The sequence below is a fragment of the Psittacula echo genome (assembly GCF_963264785.1).
Source record: "Psittacula echo genome assembly, chromosome: 20".
In the NCBI taxonomy this organism is placed as follows: Eukaryota; Metazoa; Chordata; class Aves; order Psittaciformes; family Psittacidae; genus Psittacula; species Psittacula echo.
Genome location: NC_137756.1, coordinates 4,244,988 through 4,262,969, shown reverse-complemented (window position 1 = coordinate 4,262,969; position 17,982 = coordinate 4,244,988). Strand labels below are relative to the sequence as shown.

Sequence of the window (17,982 nt, the reverse complement as noted above, 5' to 3'; positions counted from 1 at the left end):
TCTTGTGTAGGAAGAACTTGCCTGTTTGCAAGTACAACTTAAAGAACAACACAGGTGTGAATTAGATTCCTTAAGGTCTTCCCTTGCACTTCAATATAAAGAGGACCTAATGAAAATTAAAATGGATCTGTCAGACAAATATAGAACAGAAATTGAGGAAATGAAAAGAAAGCATTGCTTAGAACTTGAGCAGCTCCGTGCCCAGCTTTCAGAAGAACATTTAAAAGGTAAGATGATCTGACAGACTGGGAAGTAAAACAGTAAGCTGCTTGTGGGGCTTATATTTTCCTCCAAATAGGCTTTTCAGTTTTTGATTTGTTATTATCTCCCAGGAACTATAGGGAACATATGTTAAACCCTGGCATTGAGCACTTTGCTTTGTGACTTTGGAAGCACAACTCAACATGGCCATAAAAGATATGGTGACCTGAAGTTGATTATTCTCTAGTAAAATGTACTACAGCTGTGGAGCTGATCAGGTTTTCCTTCTTGATGCCTGGGAGGGCACTGTCAATTCCTGAATTAATATGTATTTGAGAATTTCTTAGTCTTGTCTGTCAGTTATGTTAAATGTCTCCTCTATATGTGTGAAATAGGCCAGTTCCATAGAGTACACCCACTTCTATGTTCCATGCCTCTTCTGCCTGTGTTTCTTTTGAGGGTGTGACAGTGCTCTGCTCATTTAAAGTTAATATTTCCTTTTTCTCCTGTGTTTTCCACTAGTTGGCAGATGAACTAGGATGAAGTTTTTGAACACAGAGAAAAGGATTTCAGAGGAGCAGAATTTGGAATAGGTTTCTCTCACTGTTCAGGTTTAAGTTCCTCTTCAGACTAAATTGAATAAGACTTCCTTATGTGATCATAGGTTAATATAATTTCCTAACCATTGCTGCTTTTCTTGGGATTATAATTTATAGAAATATACCACCTTGTATTGATTCAATGTGAAATGCATATATTGAGGTGCAGGTTAAGCTATCATGGCAGTTGTATCTGCAGCGCTCATGTTGGAGCATAGTATGACTTTATAATCCATACTTTATAGCTGTGTGTTATATAGCTAACTGTAGCTATATTCCTTCTCTTAGATGTGGTAATGCCCCTCCCAAATCTTCGCTCGCGAAGCCAAGCCATCAGTCATAGCTATATTCCACTATATATTGGTTAGAAGGCTCAATATGACTTAACATCTGCAGTTATATTTCCTTTTTATTTTATTTTTAATACTAGACAGTATATAAAAAGTGCTTAAAAGAGAATGCTTAAAGACTTCTCCCATCTGCCTTTTTTGGGAAATGCCTTATGTAAAAAGCATGTGCAGAAGAGGAGGTAAAGCTTGCATGAATCTGCCATTACATTGCCCAAAAAGAAAGTCAGGTCCTGTGGCTGTTGCTGGCAGGAGGAAGGTTCTGCCACAGGCCTCATGATCCGTCCCCATTATTCTTTGTGTGTGGATACTGATACATTTCAAAGGTGATGATAAAATGGAACGAAGTACAAAATCATCTTGATGAGGGGTTCTTGTTGATCTCTAGTTAATATGGCTACTGATAAACTGCACAGCTGACAACATCAGCTTTATTTCTGTGCATTAATAAAACCTGTTAAAATCAAAGAAGGTCCAGAATGTCATTTTATTGTTTTGTTTTCTTTTTGCTTTTCAGAAATCACCAAACTGCACCTACGGAGTGCTCAAGATGCAGCACGTCAGGTTGAAATGGAGGTGGCTGAGCGAATGTCTGTGCTGGAGGAAGAGCACAAAGCTAAGCTCTCCCTCCTCAACTCTGAGAAACAGCGTATTGCAGAGCTTCTGGAAGAAATAGAGCACTTAAAGGAGGAGATTACTAAACAAAAAGATTCCTCTGTGCAGAATGAAAAGCATCTGAAAGAGGAAATGGAAAAGGTAACATGTATTACAGTAATGTTTAGCAGAGAGTTGGGCAAGCTCAGATGTGTTGGAGATAGAAGCAGCACTTATCGTTAAAAGTGTGTAGTCAGTGATGGTAGCTTCAGCTTTAAATGGACTTGCATGAGTACACACAAATATTGGAATACAGAAGGTCCTCATCCTGAACATCTCCCTGCAGCGCATCAGAGTGTCCTGGTGCAAAAGTAACATGGTACAGTTGCATATGGGGCTGTTCAGCCTGGAGAAGAGAAGGCTGCGTGGAGACCTCATAGCAGCCTTCCAATATCTGAAGGGAGGCTATAGGGATGCTGGGGAGGGACTATTCGTTAGGGACTGTGGTGATAGGACAAGGGGTAACGGGTTCAAACTGAAACAGGGGAAGTTTAGACTGGATATAAGGAAGAAATTCTTTACTGTAAGGGTGGTGAGGCACTGGAATGGGTTGCCCAAGGAAGTTGTGAATGCTCCATCCCTGGCGGTGTTCAAGGCCAGGTTGGACAGAGCCTTGGGTGCCATGGTTTAGTGTGAGGTGTCCCTGCCCATGGCAGGGGGGTTGGAACCTGATGATCTAAAGGTCTTTTCCAACTCTCACTATTCTATGATTCTATGTCATGTGGTAATGGAGAATTCAGCAGAAAGCACAGAGGCAGATGGAAAATATTCTCTGCTGAACAGGTCCTCTCTGAGAAATTTCTGTCTTTGAAGCAAATAACCAGAAGTAACTTTTCAGACCGTTTTTTGAGGGAAGAAGAGAGAATTGGACAAGAGATTTCTGCTTTGGCTTTGCTTAGGTGTAGCTCTTAGATTTTGTAAGTAAAGAGAATCCTATCTGGCACCACAGAGCCATAGAATTCTTCAGGTTGGAAAAGACCTTTGAGTTCATCAAACCCAGCATTACCGCTAAAGCATGTCCCTAAGTGCCGTGTCTACACATCTTTTAAATACCTGCAGGGATGATGACTCCACCACTGCCCTGGGCAGCCTGTTCCAGTGCTTGACACCCTCTGGGGGTAGAAATTGCTCCTGATATCCACTCTAAACCTCCCCTGGCACAGCTTGAGGCCATTCCCTCTTGTTACCTGGGAGAAGAGACCAACCCTCGCCTCACTACAAATCTTTTCTCTTACCTGTTAAGTCAGCTGTCCTGTCTCAGGATAACCTTAGCTCAGATGTTAATTCTTTGCTTAATTTGTTCTAGTATTTGAACGCTTGAGAGAATTAGATGGATGAAGCTCTGATTTCTCAAGTCCTATTTTCCTTCATTTTTAATGAGAAATAATGAGCATCCTTTTGCAGACTTAAAATCTGATGGAGAAGGCCAGAGAAAACAGTTGCAGACTGGAGATGACATGGAGGCTCATCTGAAGCTTCCAGTAGCAAAGCCTTCAGTACTAATAGTTATGTTATTAGATATTATTATATTATATTATAATTATATTAATATATAATTATTTAATATTATTATAAAATTATTAGAATTATATAATATATCATTATATAGTAATATAGTAATTATATTAATATATTAATAAATTAATATTATATATAATTATAATTAATATATTATTAAAAATTAATATAATTATGTTATATATTATATTAATTACCTGCAGGATCTTGCTTGTGGCACTGCTGGCTGGGTAAAAGATAAGTGTATGCAGAATGTGGTGTTTGAAATGAGCCTGGCCCACATGCTGATCCTCTGTCTGGAAATCCATGTTTTGCGTGCTGTCTGGTCTCTATCTCTCAGAAACACAGTGAACCAATTTCCTCTATTGTTTCTCCAGTGAATCCCAGAAAAATCATCATGGATTGTGTGTTAATCAAAATCCTTGGGGTTTTTGCCTTTTCTGCCTCATCATTTAGGTTGTAGCAGAAATGAATGCTTAAATATTTGTTCAAAATGAACTTTCTAAGGGAAAACAGAAGAGTGTACTTCATAATAATGTGATCTATTACTGCTTTTACACTCCTATGTGATATTACTAGCCTTTAATTTTTTCTTAAGGAGAGGATCCTGTTGTTTTCTTAGCTTACTATTTATTTGTTTACCACTTCCATGTATTTTTAGAGTCTTTTTTTGCCTTTTGTCACTTGAACAGTCTTTCAGTGCTTTGGCTTCTGTTTTTATGGTACATATTTTTTATACTGCTTTTAATGCTACCTAAGAGAACTGTCCTTGTGATGGACTTGGATACTGCATGTAAAGTATATGGAGCTGGAACACAGAAAGAGATGAGGGGTTTAAAAGAGGTTTTTAATCAAGCTCAAAGGTGGCCAGCAAGAAATCTGGAGAGGGGCTTTGGACAAGGGCCTTAGGGACAGGACAAGGGGAATGGCTTTAACCTGCCAGAACAGGGGAGACTGAGATGAGCTCTGAGGCAGAAGCTCTTCCCTGTGAGGGTGCTGAGGCGCTGGCCCAGGGTGCCCAGAGAAGCTGTGGCTGCCCCATCCCTGGCAGTGTTCAAGGCCAGGTTGGACACAGGGGCTTGGAGCAAGCTGCTCTAGTGGAAGGTGTCCCTGCCTGTGGCAGGGGTTGGAACTGGATGAGCTTTAAGGTCTCTTCCAACCCAAACCACTCTGGGATTCTATGATTTGTAAGCTGAACTCCTGAAATGAAGGAAAGTGGCCCAAAAGGAAGATAACATGGAGTATCTTATTAATTCTAGAATTTTGCCTTAATTGTTTTTTTCTTACCCCGGTTAATTCTTAATAATGCGCTGAATTCATATAGGTATAAATTGACATTTCAGCCTTACTTTTATTTGGAAGTAAGCAATATTTTGTTTCACTGCAAGAATTGAATCTCTCCAAGACCTTAAATGCCTGAGAATGTTCATTTCGCACGTCAGTTTGGTTTTGGTATTTTATGCAAAATTGTGTTCACAGATGAAACATGAAATGGCTGAGGATCACAAGAATAAACTAAGAGAAGCCAGAGAAGAAGTCCAGAACATAGAGACTATGTACAAATTAAAAGAGAGCAAATGGAAATGTGAAAGTGAGGACCAGAGGATCCAAGCAGAGGAGAAGTTATCACTGTTGCGTATAGAACTGCAGAACAGAGGCGAATATGAGAAGCAGAAGTTACAAAAGGAGTTTGAACTTCGTGAAGCTGAAATGAATCAACTTCAAGATCACCAAGCTGCCAGGATTCTGGAATTGGAGAAGCTGGTAAAAGAGCAGCAAAACAACTTGCAGCAGCTAGAGGACAGCCTTGCGAGTGCACAGGCTGTGCAGAAAGCTCAGGAGCAGTATGACACTGACCTGCAGGCAGCCAAAGCACTTATGGCAAAAGAAATGGAAAAGGCCACGCTTTGCCTGCAGGAAGAATGCGCACTGAAACTTGTGGAAGCACAAACCAAGTAAGTCCTGAGTGTTTGAGCACTCTTCACTTACCAGTTCAGTCATTGTTATTGCTGCTTTCTCTTATTTTAGAGTGGTAGTGATGTAAATTGGTCACTTGATGGCACCAGCTAACTTCGTGTATGTAGAGCTCACTCCAAAGTAACAATAATGCCGTCCATTGCAGTTTACTCTACAACTTTGCTTCATGGAAATGCATTGAGTCTATTCTAACAAATCAAATTAAGTGTGGTCAAGTTCTGTTTGTTACAGTTCAGAATACAACACACAGCTGAAAACCGGCTTTAGAGGAAGTGTTACAGGACATGGAAGTGGAAACAGTCTCAAAGTTTTTTCAAGTGTTTTCAATTAATTCAAACGAATTTAAGCAAGCTGGTGAATGAAGCTTGTGTTAATCACTGAATGCTGAGGCTGATGGGCTGAATATGGTATTCTGCAGCTCTGGTTAAACAGGAAAGCTGTAATTGCTCTTTTTCTTCTCTTTCCTGCACCCGTTGTTTTAAGTGTGTTAAAGGAAATACTCAAATAACTGCATGTTTGTATTTGCATGCATTGCTTCAGATTTATCCCTTCTTTCCTCCCTAAACAGATGCTCACAGAATGAGATTAGGGAAATAATTACATTAAGGAAACACTAAAAGTAGAAACTCAGCCTTTAAATAGCCCATCACTTTTCAATTATTGATGTCTCTATCCAAAAAATACTATAGTTGATGATTACAGTAAATTGCAGCACCTCTGATACTAAATCTTCTGCATCAACCTCAGAGAGCTGAAATGAGTTTGGAGGAGCCCTCAGGTATCCCACATCCACTTTCAGAGTTGTTTTATGTCTCAGTCTTAACCAGAAGTTTTTTGAGATGATTCTTACGACAGCTGGTTTACTTGCAGATAACACATTTGGGGTGTAGACAATGTGTATGCTATATCCCAGATGCTTTCATACTGCAATATTATCTCAGAGTGAACAATGTTTGTATGTTGCTCTCTATTAGTAATTTAGTAGAGGTGCCAATCTACCTAGTAGTAAACAGACACTAGCAAGTGATCCTGCATATTCATGTGGCTATGAAATCCTTGTGGCTTGCTTTGAATTTGTTGTGTTTGAAACACAAAGTCAGATTTGTGGCCTTCTTATTTTCCTTTGGGTTTTATTTTTAGTTCAACTTAAAACCAAAACAAGCAGTGCCTTTTTGTCAATATTCTCTTAACTTTCTTGGAAATAATCTAGGTTTATGGAGGAGCACAAAGCCATGACTCAGAAATTCACAACTGAGCAAGAGATTCTTCTGCAAGAGCTGAAAAAGAAACACGTCGATGAGCTGGAACTCCAAAGTCAGCAGTTACAGGAGAAGCATAAGCAGCAAATTTTGTCTCTTACGACTGAGTTTCAGACAAAGCACCAAGCTGAAATTGAGGCACTTAAATCTACACTAGCAAGTAAACAGCAGATCCAGCTTGAAGCTTGTATTGCTGAGCTACAGGCAAAGCACCAGGCACAAATCGATGAGCTGGAGGCTAAACACTTATCAAACCTGGATTCCTTAGAGTCATCCTACCTGTCTGAAATTCAGAGTATTAGAGATGAGCACAGTCAGGCTCTTGAGAAGCTGCAGCTGCAGCACACAGAACAGCTCCATGAAAAGGACAAAATGGGTCAAGCACGCTTGGATCAGGAGGTACAGAGGTTGAACTTAAAGCATGCTGAAGAACTTGAGCTTTCCCAAAATAAGTTGAAAATTGAGTTAGCTACCCTTCATATGGAAAAACTTAAAGCCATGGCTGTTGAAACAGAAGCAGCTCATAAGGTGAGTCAGGAAGAAAACTTGGCATAGAAGGTAAAATTTCATGGTATGGGATGCCCTTTTCCCTTGTTCTTGGGGTGTATTTTGACAGCCTCCCGCTAACACTCATGTGTGGCCTTATTGTGAGCTGAAATAGGAAACTGAAGCTGAAAATTAAGTCCATCTGTTGCTCCCCTCCCTGAATGCCGAGACTAATGAGTTTTCTGTGTGGAAAAGGTACAAATGAGGTAAATATCTTTAACATAGTTCAGATTGGAGGGTCTCTCTATTTGGTGTTTCAAAGCTTCTCTGCCTGATAGAGTAATTCTTCGGAAGTGATTAGGACAAAGTAAATGCAGTTCTGTACATTAAGCTTCATCTCTAGGACTCTAAAGATCCTCCCTAGTGGCACAGTATCAAAGGGAAGACTAGAAGAAGGGTATCTCTAAAGGTTCCAGATAGGGTTTTGGGAGCAGGTTGTTGGTGAGTGGATCTTGTCTTAGGGCCTTTAGCAGTTGTCCATAGCTTTACTCTTGACTTGGTGGAGATTTCAGCTCTTTTAAGAGTTCAGATGGCTAAGAGATGATGCCAAGACTTTTCCAGGTCAAAGAGGTAAGAAGGCTTCGCTCACTGCTAAAACTTCAGAACCTTCCAGAGAGAGATGTTCTGGTTTTCAGACTTGTTTGTCACTATGCCCACTTCTCAAACTTCTGATTCTGTGTTTGTTTCCGTCCCCACAAAGGCTAAGAGGATGTCCTTTGGGGGAAAAGGTGCGCATTTTTCTTCTGTCCTATCTGTGCTAACTAATCTTAAATCTGCATTTTAATTGTTCTTGAGTGTAAAGAACTTCAAAAAGGTAAAGTTGAAGATTGTGCTGAGGGGGAGTGATGCCATGGGTAGAGGAGTAAGTAGGGGAGTCTAAAACTTCTACTAGATAGGAAAAATAAACTCATTTCAATGATATAGGGAAGTTCAGGTTAGATATAAGGAAGAAGCTCTTCCCTGTGAGGGTGCTGAGGCGCTGGCACAGGGTGCCCAGAGAAGCTGTGACTGCCCCATCCCTGGCAGTGTTCAAGGCCAGGTTGGACACAGGGGCTTGGAGCAAGCTGCTCCAGTGGAAGGTGTCCCTGACTGTGGCAGGGGGTTGGAACTGGATGAGCTTTAAGGTCCCTTCGAACCCAAACCCTGCTGGGATACTATGTATATGTATGTCTGCTCATCATTCATGAGGCAGTATTTTTCCTGTTTACTTAAGCTTTGATACAGCATGACGTGTGCTTTAGAAGTGGTTTATAAAAACGTTTGTACTTCATTCTTTTTCTCCCCTTTTTAAATTAACGCTTGCACAGGATGAATTGAACACAGCTCTTCAAAATCAAAGAAGGTTGCTGGAAGAGGAGAAACGTCTGGCCCTGGATATATTACGTGAAGAAGTGTTGAATATGGAGGACAAGCACAGAAAAGCACTGCAAGAACTTCAGGATCTTCATGAGACAGAAATGAAGAAGCATAAGGAGGAATACTCCAGGGAGCTGGAAAAAGAATTGGGGAAACTAAAAGCACAGCATGAGCGTGAACAAAAGGTCAGAGTGTTGCTAATACCTAAACCCAAAATAATCCATAGTTTATCATAAAGTAAAATCAGTTTTATAAACCTTAGAAGTGAGGTGGTATATCCAGATGCTTTTTGGATGGTTTTGGTTTAATAGTGCCAATAGATAAGATGAAGTTAACATTTTTAAGCCTTACTTTACCTAGAAGAACTTAAGACAATTCATACATGTGATGTATTTACATGTAAATCCCTGTTTGCAGTGTTCTCTTTATCGGGGTGGAGGCTGTTTTCCTTTGAGTTCCTGCTGTGTATTTAATGCAACATTTGAAAGCTGCCGTTTTGACAGAAAACTAATAGGTAACAATTTAGGTCATTAACCATTTGTGGAAAGTAACTGCTCACTTCAGGCCTTTATAAATGAACAACCTTTGCTAACATTGATTTCTTCTTTCATTAGAAATACTGTTACAGTAAGTGGTACTTTTCCAGATATGTTTTCTCAGTGAGGGCTGGAAATCTTCCTAGTTGTCCTTAACACTTTACCGTTTCTTCCTGTTGGAAATGTGTAAGGTTGATTGTTTTCTTTCATCCTGAAGGCTAAAAATTGGATCATCTACACTAAGTTATCTTTAAACAGTGAAATGGAATAAGTCTTTTATAGAGTCTGACTTGTGTTGGTGCAAGCAGCCACAAGCGATAAAGACTTCCCTTTTCTATATTATATGTATTCTCTCTATTCTAGTGGCTACAGTGACTCAGAGAGGATAATAGGGGAAAAAAAAAGGAAACAAAGTAACAGAAAACCCTCAAACCTTTCTCTGGTACTTTTGATGAACTTTGTTGTATCTCATAGGATAACTGCATTAAATATAGCTATGTAATGTTTAATCTCATTCGAGCAAGAGAAATCACATCTCAACAAAATACATTCTCCCTGTGTTTTTTCTCTGCCTTTTTCTTCCTTGTTTCTTTGAGTTTCTCTTAGGGAAGTGTCTGTTGGAAAGAACAAGTGGGGAATATGTTGTTAGTCTGACCTAAATGGTCTATAAATACAGGAGATACATGGTATCTAATGCCTTGTTGGTTCTTAACTATATATATCAACTCGCTTTTTCTACAGTCAGCATGGTGATAGATAGCAACTGTGTATGACCTTGAGGATTGGAGAGAACTGTTGTGAAAATACTCTGAAGAATTTGATTGAGCTGGATGGGTTTGGTTTTAGCTTAATTATAACACTGTGGCTAAAATCTTTTCTATTACTTATTTGTCTGCAGATGTATGCTTCTGCATCAGCCTCTGAAGTAGAAACTGCACGAACAGTTCTTCTGGCTCAATTTGAGGAGGTAAAATTGAAGCAGCAGCTCCAGTTCCAGGAGGAGATTGAGCTGCTGAAGTGTCAGTCGGAGGTACTGCTGGAGCAGCAGATTGCACAGCTCAAGGTAGGGGCTGGTGGAGCTGAACTTCAGAGTAGGCACTGCTAAACTGGTGAACGTTTTTGTTCTTCAGCCGTATGAGTTCGATTGTCTTGCCTCACAATGTTAGAACTAGAAAAGAAGCATTGGAACGCTGCAGTGCTTTGTAAGCAGTTATAGTATTTACTACAGGGTTACTACAACACTATGGTATTTATTATGGGGTTGTCTTAAAATCCTGAATTGGATGTGAAGCATCCTTCAAACAAACCAACCAGTCTTTGCTCTAACCAGCATTCCTTGAGTACATTTGTTCAGTTTGTCATTTGAAACTTTTTCTTCTTGTTGTCTGTATAAACCATGCCCTTGGCCTATCATCCCTTGTATACTGCACTTGTGTATATATGGCAAAGCCACGTTCAGCGTTATCTAAACTTTTACCCAGAGTGTGACGACAGTGAGCACTTTGTGCAGGAGGTTTTTGTTTGTGGTTATTCTTCATTTCTGCTTTCTTGGGGTCATCATTTGAGTTCCAAACTTGCATCTTGATAAGCATTTTTAAGATTCTGTCTTTGGCCTTGTGTGTGATGTAGTAATTGCCTCTCATCTTCTGAGCCTTGTGCAAATTTCCTTCAATTGGTTAGGTGACAAGACCATGTTACATTATTAGACTTATGGAGAAGGCACAGCCTGTGTCAGAAGAGACAGAGAAACTTGCCAGCACGCTAAGGTCGGTGCTTACTCAGTGTTATCACTGTACTGAGCATGTGGTGAAAGCAACCTGTTGAGCACACGTAACGTAGATGAAGTACCACCTCCTTATTTGCTGCTCCTTGGGAGATTTCAGCAGATCCTTACTGTTCTTGTCAGTGCTCCAACCTGAGGTGGGACTCTTCATAATAGTTCCACAAACCTCTACAACTGGGTGCTGCAGATGGGCAGAAAGTCTCTCCTGTTTCCTGCCTCTGGTCCTCTGTGAACGGTCAGAACAAAGAACGTGGTCGTTCTTTGACCTCTCTCTGTCTGGTGCAGCTGTCTTTTGAAACAGAGGACACAAGTATATCCTGAAAAGCTTCTGGAGATATATTTGGCATTTCTGTCCTCAGCTGAACCCCAGCCTTCAGTCCACAGAAGCCAGGACTGGACTGACTGTTACACATATATCCCCAAAGTAATTCCTGGTCTTCTCTCTCTTGTGCTGTCTAGGCACCTAAATTAGCATTTGGGACACCAGAAACCTCTCTTCTTGTTGACATTCGGCCAGGGGTAATGCTACTGCTAGTACAGCTGTCTCTTGTGGCTTTTTTTGCCTTTGTTAACTTGATGATGTGTGTTTAGTCCCAGAAGAGACTGACTGGATCTCTTTGCAATGGCAGGCTGAACTGAATCATGGTCTGATACAGGTTTTTGCAGTGAGCCTTCCGCTGCCTGTTTCCCGCGTCTCATTTCTGCCATTGTCTTCATGCCAACTGTGCTTTCTTGCTTTCTTTGCCTCCCCTTGTAGATTTTAGACATTCAGAGTTCATTTTTACAGCCCAACATTCTCTTTTACTGAATGCACTGCTACTGAGAAGAAGAGGCAGGCAGTTTCAGAGACTTTGTCCACAAGTTTATTGTACTGGTTGAGGAAGGTCCTTGTCCTCCTCTGTGTCTGTTCATTTGTATCTTGCTAACTGCTAAATACTCTGCTGTTTGACTCAGTGCGAGGACTGGCTGAGTCTTCCACAAAGGATCCAGGACAGCTCAGGTGACTACAGATGTTCTGAAGGCTTACTTCATGCCCTGCAGAAAAACTGCTTTCTTGACTTACCGGTGAAAATGGCAGCTATCACCTTGGTGTGTATTAGTGTTCATAGACCAAATGGCTTGAGGGTTTTTTATACCATGAACAAGGAGTCTCATTTCCAATTCTGCTGTTGCAGAAACAATTACTAATTAGGGTTCCTTTTAGCTTCTTCCCTGGGAAGGGGTCCCAGGACCTTGTTTCACCTCCCTTGTTTGCTGGGGCAGGAGTGAGGGATATCTGATAATCCTTCCTTTAGAGTGCTTTGGAGCACTCTGAGGTGAGATACAATTGAAGAGCTTCCAGAGCATTTAGCTGTGTAAATCTACCTTGTAGATTTTCAGTCTGTTCTGGTAAACTGTTGTTCCTATGTGGAACTCAGTACTATGAGTGTTGTACTACATGAAGTTGCTTCCAGTGGCTTCTGTCCATCTCTATATTGACTTACCTATCTGTTGTCTGATCCTCATTGCTATCTCAGCAGTGTGAAACGACCTGAGTCTCAGTGACCACGTTCAGATAGTTTCTTTATCTACCTAATTATTTTTAAATCATCATTTCAGCATAATTTTGTTGATTGGAGGTGATAACCATGTAAATTACTGCTAGTTAATCTGAGAGGTAAGGCATGCACGTGTGTAAAGAAAAAGTAAGAGGAGGGGGGATAGTGAGGGTTTGGTTGTGGATTCTGAGGTGGGTGTTTTGGTTTGTTTGGTATTTTTCTCTCTGTAAACCAAAGTATATTATGTGACTTACACAGGAAGAATTTGAAGCTGAAAAAAAGGCATCACTGCATGACAAGGAGCAGATGTTGATTCAGGAGAGAGAGAAGGCACAGGCTGCTCACCAGAAGGAGCAGGAGATGCTATCAGCCCAGCTGCAGGAAAAAGCAGCAATAATTATCCAGGTGCGTGGAAAGAATTTTAAACCTAGACTTTAAATGTGCTTTTGTGGCTGTATTTTAACACAGTGCTCTCACCTTTGTCAAGATGTTTGTAGAGGGACTGTTTGTCTTCTTGTGATCGCTAGTTGTCAGGTATGATGGTCTCTTAGTTGCAGTGCTAGAGCAGTTAACATAGAAATTTAACTTGGATATTGGCTTGAAAACTGGTCCAGCTATTTTGTGGAATCCCAGACTGGTTTGGGTTTAAAAGACCCTTAAAACTCACCCAGTTCTGGCCCCCCACCCATGGGCAGGGACACCTTCCGCTAGAGCAGCTTGCTCCAAGCCCCTGTGTCCAACCTGGCCTTGAACACTGCCAGGGATGGGGCAGCCTCTCTGGGCACCCTGGGCCAGCGCCTCAGCACCCTCACAGGGAAGAGCTTCTGCCTAAGAGCTCATCTCAGTCTCCCCTGTTCTGACAGGTTCAAGCCATTCCCCTTGTCCTGTCCCTACAGGCCCTTGTCCCAAGCCCCTCTCCAGCTTTCCTGCAGCCCCTTTAGGCACTGGAGCTGCTCTCAGGTCTCCCCTTCAGGAGCCGTCTCTTCTCCAGGCTGCCCCAGCCCAGCTCTCTCAGCCTGGCTCCAGAGCAGAGCTGCTCCAGCCCTCGCAGCATCTCCATGGCCTCCTCTGGACTCACTCCAGCAGCTCCACGTCCCTCTTGTGCTGCTGCCCCAGAGCTGGATCAGGGCTGCAGGGAGGGTCTCCCCAGAGCACAGCAGAGGGGGAGAGAATCCCCTCCCTGAGCTGCTGCTCACACTGTGGGTGTGCAGCCCAGCAGACAGGGGGGTTCTGGGCTCAAGTGCACACTGAAGCCGGGTCATGTGGAGCTTCTCCTCGCCCCATTTCTCAGGGGGATTAACACTGCTTTATAGAAGATTGGATATTTGCCGTTTTGTTGTCAATGTATTAATGCCACTATATCTATCAGGTTTTTGTTAAGAAAATAGTGCTCTAGCAGCTTTTGTTAGACCAACTGAGCTATAGTTTGAAGGAAGTAAGACAGGCAAATGAGAAGTTTGGATCCACAAATGGCAAAGATAATATTGTTTGCCAAACAGAATGTAATTTTATGTCTCCTGTAAAGCAAATATCTAAGTTGAATCTCAGATCCCCGAAAAGAGAGGAACAGCTTGAAAAGGATTCTGCTTTACTCGGGAAGTTTAGAAATGTTCAAGTCTTTCTCCAAGATTAAAATAATAGCTTTGAGTTTTCAAAACAGAAGATAAAGAAAACAGTCATGTCTTCACTCACAGTTCAGGAAGCTCTGACCAAAGTGGAAGTTTGATATATTAAACTGTTCTGTTAGGCCTGTATGTTTAATGGTAAAAACTGGGAGTAAGACTTTCCTCTATGGGAAAAAGTGCATTATTGTTTGCTGCTGTTCCTGCAGGATTTGGTGAGGGGTGAGAAGGTTGGTATGGGAGTAGAATGCTGTTCTTTGCGTCCAGTTTCCTCCCAAACAGATATTTGGGCTAATTTGTTGGCTTACTTATGAGGCAAAGTTTCTAACAAAATAGTACTGATTCTTTGGCAGCTGAATCTGGTGGTCAGAGGTGGGTATATACATACATACGTGTATTTTAATATGTATTTCCAATTGGCTAGGGGGGGTATCATCAGAAATAAGTATGAGGAGAGGAAACATTTATAGAAACTTGTTTCAGGCAGAGCTCAGGGCAAAGAAAGCTGGCACTGATGATACTGGATCAAGTTACTCTTTGGGTTTGTGTGCTACAGTGTCAAAATTCATGCTAGGACATTGCTTAGTGTCTTTGAGCCATAGCAATGAAAACAAACCAAGAGCAAACCGCAGTTTAACACAAAGGTTTTGCAAGCTTTTTGCATTGTCTGGGTCTGAATACAAGGGAGGCAGCTCCCTGAGGAAAAATCAATGTCAGAAATGGAGAACTGAAAACCAGACCATTCATTTTTACTCTTTCTGCTATTCGTTTCTAATAATTTAGGGGACGACGATTGTGTGGATATATCCGAGGTGATGAAGGGTAAGATCACTGGGTGAAGTTCAGAGTTTAAGCAAAATGATCAATTTTGCTGCATTGTTGCTATGTTTTCCACAGCTGGAAAAGAAAGTGGAGCTTTTAAACCATGGAATGGAGGAGACCAACTCTGAACTGGAGACACTCCTTGAGCGGCGGGATAGAGAAAACCTAGAAGGAGGGAATTTGGTAGCCATGTTGAGATCTGATATTGAGCAATCCAAGGAGGAAAGGTTTGTTCATCTTGGGTTACCTAATGCTTAGTGATTGGTTGTTCTGTTTGCTTGTTTTCTCGCTTTTCATAAAGAAATCAATAACTCGGCAAAATTAAGCCAGCTCAAACGAATAGTGCAGGATGCTGGTATATTGGTTTCAGTTGCAAGCTTTTTGGTATGTGTGGTTTTGGGGTCTTGTTTTTGTTTGGCTGTGTTGCTTTAAGTTACCAAACTATCTTGATATGGAAAGTCAGATTTACAATTTGTATTCCTTGTTTCCTTGTGGTCTGATGGAGACCTTGGTGTTTTGGGGTTTCCACTGTCCATTTACTTGGAAAAAGGTAGGAAATGGAAAAGGCCTCTTGGTCACTGAAACCTTTCAGTGCACTGGGGATGGTTTGATATGGCATTGGAATGCGTGGGTTAGAGAAGCTATCATGCTGAATAAGGTTCTAGAAGAATTTCCTCTCTTATCTTTAAGAAACTGGCTTACTTGTTTTTCTTAACACTAAAATGTGTTCCTAACTATGATTTTTGTTGTCTACTGTGCCAGAACACCCCTAGGTACTGGGATGTCACAGATACTATAGTAGTAGATGTGTTCTCCCTAGTGGTGCTTCCACAGATAATGGAAGCCTGAGATGCTTGTGATTGCAGTATGATCTCTCCATCTACCTTTGGAGAAGACAAAGGGGTTTTGCTCTGTGGAAATGGCCTTGGTTTTTGAGTCATCTAAATCATCTTCACTGATAAGTCCCAACTGTGGCCATTTTAGACTGTCACTTTTTCAGTAGGTTCAGAGTGTCTTAAATCATGTGCGTGCAGTTTTTGAAGTGTTCAGTATCTTTTGTTCTAGGAAAAACCTGCAGGAATCTTACCAGCACGTTCTGAAACTGCTTCTGGAGTTGGTGAAAGCCACAATAGCCGTTGAGGACCTTATCAGTAGCAAGATTGGTCTCTGCCTTGATGATAGTGTGTCTTTTGGAGATTCTAGAGAAAGTCACAGTATTATGGAAGAAATGGGATTCATGCAGTATTTCAAAGCCAAAGAAAAGCATCACCTAGAGAAAGGTGAGTACACATCTGCATAACTGAATGTAAGCAGTTCACTTCCTTGAAAAATGCCTTTTCATTTCCTATTATATGGCTGAGGTTTAGAAAGGGGATGTCTCTTGTTGCAGTTTTCTGTGTCTCTTTCAAAGTTGCTCCACACTGTGTCTGTCAGTATTCCTTCGTTTCAATTCTTTTAATAGTGCAACTTAGTTGTACTATTTTAGTTTATGTTGCTGGAAAAGGCTGAATAGATGATAGGGCAGGAAAGAGGAACTTGATGAACGCAGAGGTTCAAGCCCTGATACATAGCACAATAATCCCAAATGTTGGTTTTTCAACCCTGAGCAACTGATGTGTACAAGTTTTCACCTTGTAATACGGCCTCAGGACTAACCAGTGTCACTGTCTGTCAGTTGTTACCTGAGTGGCCAGTTCTGTGTCATTATTTTGTGGTTTAAAATAGCTTGCCTGTCTCCAGTCGATGAGCTGCTTGATGAAACTCTCACAGAAGACAACCAGCTGTCTGCCGTGACTGACGAGGGGTCTGAATTGAGCCAATACTTATGTGAAAGTGTTTTTGCAAAGCCAGAATTGGCATGTGAAAATGAAGAGATGATACTGAAAACTTGCCGCCGGTTGCACACCGCAGTGGAGAGACTTCTGGAACTGGTTACAGAATCAACTAAACAAGTAAAACTTTTGACTCTATATAGATGTGTCATTGCACCAAAAATGTGAATTCTCTATCTGTAGGATTGGCTACTACAAAGAAACAGTTTGTCTGAATACATGACAAGTTATCGATATAGGGATGTGTGTACATCCCCTGCTTCTTACAGTGAAGGTTTTGCTCTTATTTCTTATAAATGAGACTTCACCAACTTCTTTTCCTCTTCTATCCTAGAGGAAGGCTGTAAGTCAGTTGCTTCAGTAGATTTAAACTAGGATATCAGATGCATTCGGTAACTTCAGGAGACCAAGAGCAGAGTGGTTTTGAGGAGGTTTCATTGCACTTCACATCAATACTCCTTCAACATTGCTAAGTAGGTTCAAGAAAGCTCAGTCCCATGTGAAAATGTTTAGGAAATATGCAGCAAGCAAACATCCTTGTAATTATATACAGTGCTAAAAGGAACTGGACTCGCTCTTGTGAAAGGATTTGAGTATTTCCATACTGAGTTTTCCAGTGTCTAGGCATTCAGCTTTGGGAAGAGAAATTGTGAATCTGAAGTAGATGCCAGAGTACTGTATGCATTTGGAGCACCGAAGGTAGTGCAACAGTTATTATTAGTGTGTGGAGTAAGGAAGCCCCTAATTTAAGAAAACATGTGAAGGGAAGGAAGATATCTGAAATTCATTTTCTTGTCAGGTATTTTGTGCAACCTAGAGATAAGCATCTATGTGAGATGCATATTCACCATCTTAAAAAATCCCTCCTAGAATGAGGTGATTCCTCTTGTACTTTTAGGTACTGGTGCTAGTTCCACTAGTATGGAACTAACTCGTGGTTAAAGTTCTTGCCCAAGCCGTGGCAGATGCAGATTTTTAGGTCACCTCAGCAGCTGCATTCAAACATACTGTGCTTGCGTTTGTGAAAACCTGGTTATCTCCAACTTCTCTCCACGAGGATAAGCTAAGTACAAACTAAATGGGAACAGGGCTGCTCTAGTTGAACTTGAGACATTGCACATAGAATCATAGAATAGTCAGGGTTGGAAAGGACCTGAAGATCATACAGTTCCAACCCCCCTGCCACGGGCAGGGACACCTCACACTAAACCATGGCACCCAAGGCTCTGTCCAACCTGGCCTTGAACACCGCCAGGGATGGAGCATTCACAACCTCCCTGGGCAACCCATTCCAGTGCCTCACCACCCTCACAGTAAAGAATTTCTTCCTTAGATCCAATCTAAACTTCCCCTGTTTCAGTTTGAACCCGTTACCCCTTGTCCTGTCACTAC

General features: G+C 41.4%; 1 protein-coding gene across 1 annotated transcript in view; it reads left to right on the top strand.

Moving 5' to 3' along the window:
* The window catches only part of PCNT (pericentrin), a 73,282-nt gene that overhangs the window by 9,453 nt on the left and 45,847 nt on the right, over positions 1 to 17,982 (top strand). Inside the window, exons 11-20 of the mRNA XM_080632073.1 lie at positions 11 to 227; positions 1,665 to 1,903; positions 4,799 to 5,274; positions 6,507 to 7,083; positions 8,409 to 8,642; positions 9,892 to 10,056; positions 12,573 to 12,719; positions 14,834 to 14,985; positions 15,824 to 16,038; positions 16,499 to 16,710. Of these exons, the coding sequence (XP_080488199.1) occupies positions 11 to 227; positions 1,665 to 1,903; positions 4,799 to 5,274; positions 6,507 to 7,083; positions 8,409 to 8,642; positions 9,892 to 10,056; positions 12,573 to 12,719; positions 14,834 to 14,985; positions 15,824 to 16,038; positions 16,499 to 16,710 (2,634 nt within the window). The remainder of the gene's footprint in view (positions 1 to 10; positions 228 to 1,664; positions 1,904 to 4,798; positions 5,275 to 6,506; positions 7,084 to 8,408; positions 8,643 to 9,891; positions 10,057 to 12,572; positions 12,720 to 14,833; positions 14,986 to 15,823; positions 16,039 to 16,498; positions 16,711 to 17,982) is intronic.